This window comes from Morone saxatilis, unplaced genomic scaffold (assembly GCF_004916995.1).
Source record: "Morone saxatilis isolate NCDOM2014 unplaced genomic scaffold, NCSU_SB_2.0 Contig17, whole genome shotgun sequence".
In the NCBI taxonomy this organism is placed as follows: domain Eukaryota; kingdom Metazoa; phylum Chordata; class Actinopteri; family Moronidae; genus Morone; species Morone saxatilis.
The window spans coordinates 21,390,636-21,405,390 of NW_023339729.1; the positions used below are offsets into that span (position 1 = coordinate 21,390,636).

The 14,755-nt window shown below is 39.7% G+C and overlaps 2 protein-coding genes across 2 annotated transcripts; one reads left to right on the top strand and one right to left on the bottom strand.

Annotated features, from left to right (window-relative positions):
* Positions 1-6,901: 6,901 nt before the first annotated feature.
* On the top strand, positions 6,902-8,167 carry LOC118327296 (fibroblast growth factor-binding protein 1-like). Its single transcript, XM_035660598.1, has 2 exons — positions 6,902-6,959; positions 7,190-8,167. The coding sequence occupies exon 2, from the start codon at positions 7,219-7,221 to the stop codon at positions 7,915-7,917; it is 699 nt and encodes a 232-aa protein (XP_035516491.1). The 5' UTR covers positions 6,902-6,959; positions 7,190-7,218; the 3' UTR covers positions 7,918-8,167.
* Positions 8,168-14,001: 5,834 nt separating this feature from the next.
* fgfbp2b (fibroblast growth factor binding protein 2b) lies at positions 14,002-14,749 on the bottom strand. Its single transcript, XM_035660891.1, has one exon. It carries the CDS (start codon positions 14,674-14,676, stop codon positions 14,002-14,004), a length of 675 nt encoding a protein of 224 aa, XP_035516784.1. The 5' UTR covers positions 14,677-14,749.
* Between the last annotated feature and the right edge of the window lie 6 nt (positions 14,750-14,755).

Consider the following 14,755-nt stretch of genomic DNA (forward strand, 5'->3'; position numbering starts at 1 on the left):
AGATAGATAGATAGATAGATGACCACTGACACTGTAATCAGAACACCTCAGAAATCAATTAGTGATATCTATCAGGGCTGTAGATCTCTAATGTATAGAGGGGGCACTTATCCCAGGATCCTCCTTCAGGGAGCTCTGGAGTTGCAGAAAAACCTTTAATAGGCGTCACAGGAGACCTTTTAGGGCTGTGATTCTCAACAAGGGGGTCAGAACACAACAACACATTTCTGAGGCACAAAATTAATTTTATTTGTCACATGGTCACACAATATATGTAGTGAAATGCAGGTTTGCATACGTCTGAGGCTGTGCTAAAAAAGCTATGTGCAATCAAGAATAATAATTAGTGGTTAAATACGTTTTTTTCAGATTTTTCTGCTAATATTTGCTTTTTTTCTTGTGAATTAATTGACTAGTCTTGAAAAATCATAAAACAAACAAGAAGAAACTCCACTCCTTTGTTGGGAACCACTGTTTTAGAGAGACCAGATCATCATGCAACCATGATGTCCAAATATTGGACTGTGCCTTGTAATTGTCTCACTTTTTATTGTCTCTCTTGACTGTAAATCCAATAAAGCCCCAATATCTTATATTTTCAGTGGTATTTTATTTTATTTTATTTTTTATTTTTTTCCCCCATCATTATCATTTCCCGTATCTATCAAAGAGGAGCTGCTTTGACATCAAGGCTTAAACTTTACATGCGTAATAGAAGGATGTCGACATTAAGACTAAACCAACCATGAGTCTTAAAGCCCACATAAACGTGTTTTCACCTGTTTCATTCATCAGGAAAAAGACCTGGATCTAGTGTTTGTGAGACCAGGCTTATTGTCGAAAGGTCTACAAGCCACAAAAGGGCATTTTAAAGAAGTTGTGTGAATACTTTTGAGTCTGTGAGCCAACAGCTGGTGCTTTCACAGGTCTTTGTTTAGTTTGTAAAGCATCGACAAAGGAGAAACGAGACAAGACATGCGTGCACCTGTTATGCCTGATATGAGAAGGAAAAGGACACACATACCTAAATGTGACTCAGATGAGCTGATGATTATTGACATTAATGTGTTTTCCTTCAGGGGTTTCCTCACCTCTTTAAGATATTACTGGCAGTTTGTCTTGATTGGCCTTTAGTCTTTAGTAATAAGACGCTGAACTGTACAATGTGACATTAAAGGGGCACCAGCTTCACATGTCAGAGTCAATTACTCATGGGGAGTGCTGTTCGACACGTGGGAACTGCAGTATAAGGTTTTTTGTGGCTGTGAAGGGGCCAAAAAGTACCTGAAAATAACTGAAATTACATCAGTTTTGGCTCCTTTTTTTATTGTTTATTTGAAATTAGACACTAGTGAGATGACAGGAAGGAGAGGAGATAGTAAAGGCGTCAGTATGCTCCATTGGAAACCCCCCTCACCCCCCCAACACCTTCCCAACGTCTCTGAATCTCTCTAAAACCGACTGACTGAGAGCTCAGTGCGATTCATGATATGTTACTTCCTTGATCCTCACTCCTTCAATAATTATTCACTTATTTTGTATATATCTTAAGTATTTTGGCTTTCAGGGCCTCCAAAATGAATATAATATATGTATAGTATACCAAAATGAATGTTATGATCATAGGCAGAGTACATTGCCCTGCGTCTATACATTAGAAACTAGGAAATTATGAATCTGCATCTGAACTATTTAATGTTTTTGCAGATTGACTGACCTCTGAAGATAATAAATTTGGCCCTAGACAGAGGTCTCAAACTGCCGGCCCTCCTTCGCTGTCCCCTCTGGCCAGCGACGTGATGTCAAACATATAACATTATCTGGCCTGCAGGATTGTTATTTTTTTAATTAGTTTTTCTAGTTGCTTCCTATGAATTTAAACTGCCCGTTCATAGACAATTAAAATAATGCATATAAAAAAAATGCATTTTGTTTGACGCAAAATAATGGCAAAATTAAAAGGTGCCTCCTTTAATTGTTGTTTGGCTGAGAACAACAGAGATTATATAAACTGTAGAGAAAAATTTGTTTGCTTTTTTTTGTTAAGTATGAAAATATATAAGATCATCATTGTCCATCTGTGTTAACTGACAAATAATGATTGTGAACACTTTATTATCACTTTTGAATAGCTAACCCTACAGAGCAGATACAGTCTTGATTACAGTTACCAACTAAAAATACTTGGTTAAAATATTACTTTTGTTGTCACCCCCCTACTGATTCACTGAATCACATCCTTGAGATTAGTTTTTGTAACTGTGGCCTGTATCCGTATTGCTGCTTGCTGCGCTGTAAGCCCCACCACCACCCCAGCATCCACCTGTAGGATCCAGCTAGGGGTTTAAGTTATTTGTTCATCCCTCCCCAATATTTTATGTAAACATATCTGCGGGGAGTGATGAGGTCGGTGCCTAGACGCCAAAATCTACTGCTTTAATAAACATTTCAAACGTGAGTTGTCCGACTGAACTAGATTTCAGTTGTCTTAAGTCTGAATTTTAGGGAGAAGGAGCACAACTACCAATTTTGTGGGAAGTAGCAAAAAAGTAATATAACTAATAGTGTAACTAATTACTGTTGGCAGGTAATAAAGATTATTTTTGAAAAGACTGGTGAATAATGAGAAATAAATCACTTTTTTGGAGTAACCAGCCCAACACTGAGCCTGTAACACCAACAAAACACTCCCAAACGCTCACTTACAATAATGATAAAGATCTTTTTACTTACTTTACTTTCCCTCTCTGATCTTTATCTACAGTGACGCTGCGGTTTTTACATTTAATGTGTGTTGTTTGTGTTTCACTGTGAGCTTGAATGTGGTTGATTATCTTGATACATACTGTACAGAGTTGGCACCGTCTACAAGCAAATTCCACTGAAAACACCTACTAATGATAGAGACAGGAAACACACACACACACACACACACACACACACACATACATACACAGCCTCCCTACTATTTACTTACAGTAAGTCCTCTACTACTGTTTCCGTCAAGTGACTAAGAGATAAACTACTATAACTTGTGAGATTATTGGACGTGTGCCCAGAGGAGCCTTATAAGGTTACTTTCTTGCTACCATGATGTCTTTGTTCCTACCTGCAGGAGTGAAATGTGATGACAGGGTGGGGTGGATTTAATAACTTAGTCTCAAGTAGAATCAGTGGTGTGCTGTAAGTGATATCTAGGTCAACTTCATGTCAAGTTATGAATGTATAATTTAGTAAAGTTCTTTCCATTCAGTGTTCAGAACGGTTTAAAGACTTGTATCTATATATTGGCTTGTGTTGTGGCTTTGTGGTGTTGAATTAAACTCCTACAGCCTCTTTTTAATGCTGTGATTTACACATTTGAACACTTTTTGCATCAATTTAAAGTCGTTTTTTGTTCTTACATCCAACAAGTGTACGTTTATTTATTTTTTAGTAGTGTTTTTCTGTTATTCTGTCAGCACATATCCTTGGTTTTGCCTATAATATGAACAGTCCATGATTTCTGCTAAAGAAGTGGTTCTCAAACTGTGGTACACTTGCTGGTACGCAAACTATCTCTTGTGTTACATGAATGAATCTCTGAAATATATTTTTTAAACAAAAAACATATAATAATAACAAATAAACAAACTGTAATTTAAGAGAAGTTTTGCCTTTCCTGTAGTATTTTCTTCCAACATCAACCTGCTACGTACTCACGTTAATGCAAGTGCACGCATTCATCCATGATTAGTTACGAGCTAAAATGTGATGGCAATATAGTAAATGGAAGTTAAATTAATAGTTTAAAAACACTGAAATCGTGGCTTCAAACAGGAACTATTGGGAAGAGAAGTGTGAATCAGGAGGGCCCCTTTTCCACCAAAATAGCTGTGGTCCTTGATCAAGAATCGAGAATAAATGATCTTGTATTCATAATAAACCTGTAGTTGAATAGAGTGGACCTACGATGCTGTATTTTAACGTCGGTCATTAAGTTTGGTACTTGGAGAGCCGGATATTTTAAGAGTTGGTGTTAAAAGTTTGAGAAACATTGTACTAGAGGTAGAATCCATTCAGCTTAGGACAAACCCCCTGTAGACTTTTCAAAAAGAGTGGTTAAAGAAACGCTATAAGGAAATATATTGATTAAATTGAGGCTGGTAGACCTTTAACACAGCAGACATTTTGACTTGTCATTGCAACAAAAGCACTGTGTTTAACTAATAACATCAGTAGGATCTTTGAACTGGAACACCTGAATGGACTGGAGTAATGATATTAGTTACACCTGCGTTTGACAAGTGAGAGAAATCCACCAGTTCATGAGTCTCTGTGGAGTAACTGAGCATGTTTTTTTATCATAATTTATCGTTACCTAACTTTATTTATACATGGTGTTGAGAAAAGCTGACAAAACCATTTGAAAGTACCTTTTATGTGTCTCATTCATGCCTGTAAACATATCTTTGAAAGTCTTTTTAAAACTTTTATCCATTAACATTTTCAGTGATTTACAATCACACTGACTTTCAATGAAAACCAGTTGGGATAAAAATCACTTTACATGTAAATAAACTGTATTATAGTTTTATTTCTTACAGTTTTCTGTCTTATTTGTGTGTTCAAAAAGTGAAACAATAGTTTTTAAAGCTTCATCACTTTAGTGATATATTGAGTCTTTATCAGGAGGTTTTGGGCCTTTTTATATGGTCAGTTTTTTCTTGTATATTGAGTTCCTGCCCACTTTATACTGCAAAATGATGAGTCAGACTTTTAACTGAGTTTGTGCTGAGAATACAGATCCCATGTATGTGCAGTTTGAGATATTTAAAAAGCTACAGAGCAGCAAAATGAAATCATAGAAAGTCTGCAAAAAACAACCAAAATTAACCTCCAGAGATTTATTAAAGGCTGGGGTCTATTAGAGGAACTGGCAGTGGTTGTTATAATAAACAGACTGTATGAAACTGAGGCTGCCAAGTATGATGATGGCTTTTGTTCTGAGTTGAGTACATAAAGACACTCACTGCGTCTATGTCAGGATATCAAAGGAGTAAGAAGCACCGACTGAGAGTTTATGGGGAAAGAGGGAGCTGACATCTGGTAAATGTGTTACTGTTGGATAGATAACAGTGTGAGACAGAACAAAGGCAGTCAGGATGTGTTCAATGTCAGCGCCGACAACAAATGACACAGCCACTGTAGTCCCATCAGAGAACAGACGTTTAATAACTCAACAACCTTTATAGACTATGTACATATGTAATTTAACAGTTATTTTAAGGCTTTTCCAAGATATAGATCCTTCCAAACCATAAGAACCATTGAAAAGATTTAATTTGAATTTGTTTACAGAAGAATATATGTGAACACTTTCCTATAGAGCAGTCTTAATGAATATAAATGGACTCTGTCAGGCACGACATCAACTGTAATAGCATGACAAAATAATGTTACCAGAAGGTGCATTTAGTGGCTGTTCTGGAGCTTTTAATTGCATCACATGATCTTCCCCAGAAGATAAGTTGCAATAAATTTATAGATCTTCAAACCTCCTTTTTTCTCGTCTACGTTTGATTAAAAGTTGAGACTGAAAGTTAATTCAAACTGGATCTGCTGTAGAAGATCATGTGGTACGATCAAAAGCTCTAGAGACAGACACTGAATGGAGCTTGTGGTCACATTGTTTGGTTTCCAAGGTCAAGAAGGTCAAGAAGTGTAAAGTATAAAATGGACAATCAGATGTTATGGAAGTTTTAAATCACCTAAATAAAAACAAATAAAACCAGTTTAAGTGTCTTGAATACTCAGCAGGATCACTGAGGACTGCTCGTTGTAGGTGGAGTGATGCCACAATATTTTAGCTGGTTGGGATCCTTTAGGAGAGGATCATCATCATCATCATCATCATCATCATCATCATATAAATGTTTGCCATCAATCTGATGCTGGCTCACATCATCGTCATGGCAAAATCTGACCTCAGTCAGCTAAGTTTGAAATGGAGACACATCATTCATGTTATAATAAAAAATGATTAACTATCCAACTCACAGCATAGACATAGACATAGAATCATGGGCAGAGGGTTGAGACTCTACTGTTGACTTACACTTATCTCTGTTTTCTCTGGTCTGGTTTGACTTTAATGTGTAAAAAATAAATGTCACAAAAAGAAACTATACTTAACTAACTAACTTTAAAATTATTTTCAAGTACCTAATGTAGATTGCACTGACTGAAACATCATAAATAATCAAATATTCTTAAAGCAGTAAACGAGTCAATGTTAACAATTATATTTATAAAACACAAAAAGGCTTCAGTTTAATAAATAAATACATATAACAATGTGTAATTTCACTTTCTTTATTTGGTTTTGTTTTCAGCATTTTAAATCTTCCATAAATAAAGTATATGTTAACACATGATTAACGATCAGTTCACACTTTACATCAGCAGACTGTATTGTTATAATCTTTTATCCGCTCTGGCAACACAAGTCAAACCACATGCCCGGAAAAGAGTTGAAAGAGAGGATCTCCTCATGGTTGGATGAAGCAGCGGATTGGTGGAAAGTCATAGTCGAGCCTCCAAGACTGTGAGTGTGTGCGTATACGCGCGTGAGGTGCGGGTACAATGTGGTTATCAGGTCTCCTTTAACCTCCTTAGATTGAACGCGCTCTGTAGATCCATCATCCGCGTCGCTTTACAGTCTGTTTGATCTCCCCGTTGAAGGGCGGGAGTTCAGTTTTGGGCACGTCGGATCACGCCAGAACAAAACACATTCCCTTCCTCCCAAAAGAAACTACTGCCAAGATTTCTTCTCAATGGATTTGCTTTGAGGTGCGTGCGTGAGTATTGTTGGGCGGGTGTGGTGGGCGTGCCGCAGCATCTGTGTATGAAAGCCATGTGCGCGACCACAGAGAGGCACAAGGCTGCAGCTTTACGCACGGCGACACTTGTCATTTTTGGTAAGCTGGACTCGGTATATGTGACTTTCTTGTATGTGCTGTATGTGCAGTATACTGTGTGGCCTCGTTACCTTTCACTGTAGACTTTAAAATACAATTTTTCATGCGTAATAGTAAATATTCTTATTTTTCTGGAACTTTTAAACACTGTTTTGCGCCCTATGATCTGATTATCTCCGGCACTGAGGCTCTGAACCCTGTCTTTTTTTAACCATCGTCTGTCCTTGCAGATAATATACATCCTCTGCTATAAGAAGATATGTTGCTGCTGAGGACTTTCGCTCCCTGGCTGCTGTTGGCCTTCCTCGGGCAGCAGGTCTCTCCGTCCTCCGGTGCGCGCAATAAGAACCGAGGAGCAGACAAGACCGTGACCCCGGCCCCCGACAGAGCGCAGAGGAGCGGGGACAAGTCCGCAGCGACCGGCCGGGGAAAGTTCTCCACCAAGGATAAGATGCAGTGCACGTGGGTGGCGAAAGACGTCGCGGACGCGGTAAGGATGTCGGTCAAATGCGAGAACCGGGAGGCGCGCGTCAAAGGCGGAGTCACCGATCTGGAGTGTCAGTACAACGCCAAACCTGAGCGCTGCCCGGGCTACCAGTCCGACCCCAAGGGCTTCTGGAAACAGGTGGCCCGCGCGCTCAAAAGGCTGCAGGGCAAAGTGTGCAGGGATGAGCGCGCGCTGGTGAGGGCTGGCATGTGTAAGCGCGCGCCCCGGGATGCGCACTTCAAGCTGGACGTCAGCAGCTCCGTTTCCGCAGCGCAGTCCGGTGACACTCCGCCGCTACCTCTCTCCACCTCCTCCTCCTCCTCCTCCTCCGCCTCCGCCGCTCCCGCTCCCGCCGGTCCGACCGCCTGCACGCGCGCGGACCACCGGAGAAAGGCCGAAGAGCACTGCAGCAGCTCGTGGGCCAGCCTGTGCTCTTTCTTTTTCTCCATGCTGCAAAGTGACGACTGTTAGTTTCAGAGGAGCGGACGTGGACATGATCAGACTTTAAATTAGGACTCAACAAATGTAACGATCCTTAATCAATAATAATAATCCGATATTCTCTCCACAGTGTGCATTTTTACAGATTGTACACACACACACACACACACACACACACACACCAACATGACATGTGTACTCCTGCTGGATATTATCAGGTGTTTTGAATGTGACAATCTGAACTGAAGATGTTTTATGTCCATTAAATGTAGTAATTTATCACCAGTTTACTGTCTTCAGTACAGTTTTGAGGCACTGGTACTTCAGATTGATGCTACTTTATACTTCACTACATTTATCAGGCAGTTGTTACTGTTTAAATGTCCATCCAGATTATAAAATATGATTTATTGTTACAGATTATCTCCACAATGAACTGCTGCTCACACATCAATGACTTACTAATTATCCAATAGGTACAATTGTTTTGAAAAATCTACTTTTCCTTGACTTCTGTTTGACTTTTAAACCTTTTAATGAACAAACATTAAAGTGAAGCACAATACATGATACCATTATATTACACTGCAGCACAGATACAAACACGGAAACCAAAAAAAAAAGTATATTTCAACACTTTCAATCTTGAATCTTGAGAAAAATGTCTAATTTAAAGACAGTAAACTGAAAATGTGACTGTTTTTTATTTGTAATAGAGTATTTTTTTCAGTGTGGTATTGTTTTATTCAAGCAACCTGAACACTGTTTATCACAAAGAATTGAAGATTGATTATTATAGTAGAGTGGTACTTTATTTTACCTCTGGTCAGCTTTGTCAGTCAACCATGTACACTCCACTGTATTGTATTTATGCACCACAAATAAATATTTTCTATTTATATAATGTGTCCTGTTGCCTTGAAGAATATGAAACATATGACTTTTAATAGTGAGAATGACGTATGAACTTTATCTCTGTGTTCAATAAACCACAAAAAAATATTTTTTTCTCATATTGAGTCTTAAAAATCTTAAACAACCTGTTTGCAACCAACATAAATCAACTTTTTTTTAAAGATCTTATGAGAATTAAGTAATTTTTCTTCATTTAAGCTGAGAAATCAGCCCAATTCTGACTTTTCAGGACGGTGTGAACAACACAAATCACATAATCTGATCTTTTGATTCTTTCTCATGTGGTCCCTATCAGATACAGGTCTGATGTGAGCTCAGTGTGAACACTCATATCAGAATTCATGTGATATTTATCACAAATGGTCACAAATGAACAAAAATAAATCAGATCTGAGCGTTAAGCTTTGCAGTGCGAACGTAGCATTAGTCAGGTACAGTCTGTCCTTTTTATACTGTAATACAATAGAAGTTATGAGTTGCATTCAACAGTGTTGCCAGGAGGAAGTCCTCCAACACTTATATTTGCAAAGCATGATGGTTACACAGTTTTTTTGAGACTTTTATGGGTTAATAATACAGTAAATTTACTTGATACGTCGATCAGCTTACAGTATTCAGAGGGAAAAATCCCCAAACTGTGTGTGAATCACACTACTTACTCTTCCCACCCACCGCTGACATGCCCTCAGGTTAAAGTACCACACACTCATGATGAAAGACTCTTTCTTTTTCATACACACAAGCGGAGTGATTGTACATTGCGATCCAGATATAAGGCTTGTTCCTCCAGCTTCCTGCAGCAGTCTCTAATTACTTTCTCAGTGACAGCAACCAGCTGCCATTTATATACATATATTTATATACATATGTGTGTGTAGGAAGATTGCTGCTATGATCCAGCTGCGTGTGCACGTGAGTGTATGTTTAATGTGTTATCCGTAAACGAGTGCAACCCCAGATGTGGATTTTTATGCTTTCCTGTCTGCTCTTGACCCTCGTCACCTCTGACCTGCAGCTCTTTGTCCCCACTGTCAGACACTTAAGACAGCCGACCGGAGAGTGATTTCCACCTTTTAACTGACTCTTTGATGGCACAAAAGGGGATTTTTTTGCAGACATATTGTTTTACCGACTCCTCCTCCACAGCTCAAACACACATTCCAGGAAAGGAGGAAGTAGTTAGAGGTTAGAGGTCAAGGGTGAAGACGGAAATGAGGATACCATCCAAAAAAAGTCTGTGCTTCAAGAATCAGCTGCTTCCCCTCCACCTCTAATAGCCATCATGTGGGTTTATTTCTTTTACCTTCTGGCTCCTCCAGATTTTGATCAAAAGGAGATCCACCAGCGTGATAATGTACACCGGGATCAGTTAAAACAGAGAGCGGAAGCTATAATTTAGATTCAGGGTGGGCTTTTAAACCTGTTTTAAGTGTGTAGGTGTAGTCCGGGATACGTATATAACTAATTATAAGTTATTTATCAGGTGCAAGTGCAATTTAATGAAAGTACTTTGGTGCTGCATGAGACATTACAAAATCCTGTTCTACAATGATATAAGAAAACTGTTTTGTTTTTAGACCCCAACAAATGAAAATAGGGATGCAAAAATGATCTTTCCCAATAATCATGAATCACATCTTAATCGTAATATCTATAAAAAGTCATCCACATTCCTCCGTTTTAAATCATCTTAACTAAATATTATTGTGTTTGGACTGTTGGTTGGACAAAACATGCAATTTGAGAGTGAAGATAATGAAGTAGAAGTGCTTCTGGGTCTTAATGGTGATCACATACTGGTGCTCTTTGGATACAATATTGTGCTTATCCTCTCTTGAGAAGGGCTCATTGCACGGGTAAAATATGGTCTCAGTAATCACTGTAGGGTTTTTGCAGAATTAAAATGCCTTTATTTAACATTGATTCTTTTAAAGACTCAAATTAACATTAATTAACATTATTCTATATTATATTTCCTGGGTGTATACTTGTACATATTTGTTATTCTACTATACATTTAATTATCTTTTTCTTTGTGTGTCGCATGAAGGGACAGCTTAAGTTTAATTTTGTTGTACAACCTTGTTTAGTATGACGATAAATACATTTTCTTGATCTTTATACATCCATCAGATTTGGAGCAATAATCTTTTATTCAGAGACGTGTTTTTTAGCCACTCTGATGAATATCCAATATTCACTCTCTTTTAGCTCTTTTTTTGGTCTCCACTGACTTCCTCAGAGAAATATGTGCTCTTTAGCTGCTAAATGCTCCACAGTGTTCACCAGCTACTTACTAACGCTGGTGCTGAGCAGGTAGTGGACAGTGAGTTTTTAGAGCTTTTTTTTACTGGAAACACCTGTTGGCCAAAACCAGAGACACCAGGAGAGCGATGAGAGTGAACCAAAACAGTGAAAGTGATGGCCAGACAGCGGAGAAAGATCTCACTATAAAGCTCCATAAAGCCGAGAGAGCTGCGTATTCAGGCGGTAATAATTCTCTGTATGTTGACTCACTATGAGAGACCCACTTCACATTGTCACTTGAGCCGTTGTTATTGTAAAAAATATCGATTATAGCCACTTTAAAGTGCTCAAAACAAATTCAAATGTTAACGTGTCCATGACAAACTCCACCTGCTGATGAAGATCTCAGACATCAAATCAAAAGCTCCAGAACTGCTACTAAATGAAGAAGTCACTCTGGGCACTGAACTGTTAAAAAGATGAAAACTCTGTGAGTGACCACTCCAACAATCCCAAAATGTATCTGAACTGTTATTTATAAAGAGACAAAGACTCTGTTGTGAGTGTGGTTGTGTTAGTGAACGCCTGCACACCAATAACTTGTGTGCTTTAAATGGTTTAGTGGCTGTTTTGTGTGTGTGTGTGTGTGTGTGTGTGTGTACATAATTAAAGTACTGTAATACTGTGGGAGTAAAAAAGGAGAGTGAGTATAACTTATGTAGAATTGATATAAAAACATAATTTTCAAACGTGCCACCCAGTTGTCATTAATGAGCTGTTGAATTGAGGGTGGGCACGGTTGAGGAGTGGCTTCCTGTCTGTAATACTGACTGTTTCACACACTCAGTGGTCAACATGCCTGTAGGCCAGATACTGGATTGTAGCATTAGTAACATGTTTGCTCTTGATAATAGGGTGTGTGTGTGTGTGTGTGTGTGTGTGTGTGTGTGACAGAGAGAGCTCTTCCTCTCTGTTCAGCACAGCACCATCTTGTGGTTGCCAGAGTTTGACTGAATAATACAGACCAATGAAGCAGCGTGTTAATGGCCACAGGAGACGTTATATGTCTACACAGTAGTACACCTATGTTCACTATATTCTGAATTTGTCCAAAGAAGCCAATTAGGTTTGTATGATTGTTAAAAATAGTATTACAAGTATTATACAGACAGAGAATGGTTTAAAAAGTTCCCTAAAAAAAAGAAAACTCTGATCAATATTCACAGCAAATAATCTGCTCAAAATTCATCCAAATCGCTAATTTTACACAAACTTCCTGCAGTTATTGTGTTAAATTATTTGGGTTAAACATCCAGTTTTCTCCTTTTGCTTCCACATAAGAAGCTTTAAAGGTCCAGTGTGAAACATTTAAGAGGATCTACTGGCAGAAATAGAATATAACATTCATAGGTAAGTTTTCATTAGTCTATAATCACCTGAAAATGAGAATCATTGTGTTTTTGTTACCTTAGAATGAGTCGTTTTTATCTACCGAAGCAGCAGGTCGCACAAACACTGACTCTAGATAAGTGTGTGTGTGAGTTCTGCAGCCACCGTAGTTTCTCCCACACTCTTGGAAGACTGAGCTGCATTCAAATGTTTGCAATCTGCAGCTTCGCCGCTAGATGTTACTAAATCCTACACACTGGTCCTTTAAGGTTAAAACCCTTGCAGTATCACATACTGTTTATTGTGTATCAGCTTGTTGCAGCTCTTTACTGAAGGTATTAAAATGATCAAAATTGTTTTCAACCAAGACTGAAGGTTTTATTTTTTCATCCCTGACATGTTTTTTGCAGCTACACTATAAGTTAAAATTAATTGAAAACTACAAGAATTGTGTGTTTATGAGGAGATTTGCAGCATCTTACTCTACTACTACTGTGTGTGTGTGTGTGTGTGTGTGTGTATAGTGTAGGGAAACAAAACCAGTGCTGCCGCCATCGGTTTCCGCCCACACAGACCCCCTTCTGTTCCCGCACACGGTAGCTCTTAAGACTCAATTCATCGGCTCGTACAAAGAAGTGTTGAGTTCTGCTCAGATGCCTTCTGTGACTGAGCTGTATTATCTTTACTGTGGTCTGGGTTCACTCTGACTGTGTCTGTCCGTTAACAACTTCCTCAGCCAGGCAGCAGACATTGTTGTTACAGCCGGCGATGAAAAACACACAAGGAACCCCCTTTTTGAATGAATGAGTGTGAAAAACTTTGCTGCTTGTTTCACCTTAGTAGAAGAAACAGGGCGACACAGAAGAAGCAGAAGAAGATGTCACCACTCTGACTTTATTCTCTTCACATTTTCTTACATGTTGTTGAAACATTTATGTGACAAGAGGAGGGAAGTTTACATCATATACAAACAGAATCACATGCCTGCCATTTTTTTCCCTTTGCCTTGCTGTGTTTTACAGATTAAAAAAAAAAAAAAAAGACATGTTTACTACACGACAGCACATGCAGTCATCTGCTAACCATATACAGGTGCAGGTCGAGTGTTTTTGGCTCAGTATGTAAGATGCTGCAGCGTGGGGGAGTCGGACCTCACAAGGCGAACTTCAGAGGCTCCCACGCAGATCCCGGAGAGGTCAAAGATGGACGAGAAGAGTTCTGACTGGGTCCATCGCTGGTGTTTCCAACCTGAAACAATAAAAAAAAGAGATTTTGTGATTAATTCAAGATAAAAGTTGGTTTCTCTTGCGAAGAGAGACAGTTTTATTTGGAGTTGAATTTATTGACAGTGTTTATATTGATATCTTTTTATCTTCCACTACTGATGATTTCTGGCTTCACAGTGGTTTTCAGTTTAATCCATCAACACCAAAACAACCTCAAATATTTGTCCTACTCTCACTTTAAATTCTAACTTTTCAACCCAAACTTCGTGCTACCAACTTTCTCTCTCCTTCCTTCTTTTACATTTTTCCATCACTCACCTGTGTCAGCAGTATCATCTCAGTTTTGGAACCAGCTGATGAAGTAGGAGCAGACACCGTGGAAACTCTTCCAGCAGTACTCGCTGGCGAGGCGGGATACTTTGGAATCAGTCTGCTCTGTGGGACGAGTAGTGGTCTTCCCAGGCTTGGGAGTAGTCTTCTTGGTCTGGGGGCCCTTGCCTGGCTGGGGTTTGACAGGCTGTGGCTGGGGCTTGACGGGTTTAGGAGTAGTGACGGGCTTTGCCGGGGCGGGCACCACCGGTTTACGCGGCTCCTGGACGGGCTTGGAGGGCTTAGGGGTGGTGGTCTTGGGCCAGGAGGCCAAGAAAGTCATCTGGGCCTCGTCGGGGTATTTCTTACACATCTGTGGGCGGTAGACTTTGGGTCCCTGGCAGGCGTGGCTCAGCTTTCTCATGTCCCACATCATCTGGGTGAAGAAGTGGCGAGGGTTGAGGTTGTAGGCGCGGCACAGGTTGGGTTTGCCCTGGAAGTCGCAGTAGTAGGAGCGTCCTGGGGTCTGGCCCTGGCTCGGACCTTTGCAGGAGACACGCAGGCGGGTATAGTCCCCAGCTCCAGACACCACCATGGAACAGGAGTCTTTGGTCTTGGTGCTGAATTTGACGGGCTCATCCCAGATGCTGCGTTGCTGCTGCTGCTGCTGCTGCTGCTGCTTGTTGTTGTTGTTGTTTATCATCTCCTCTCTGCTCCTGGGGTCCACAGGCTGTCCCCACAACCTCTCTTCTCCTTTCTGTCTCCTGCTCCTCCTCCTCGCA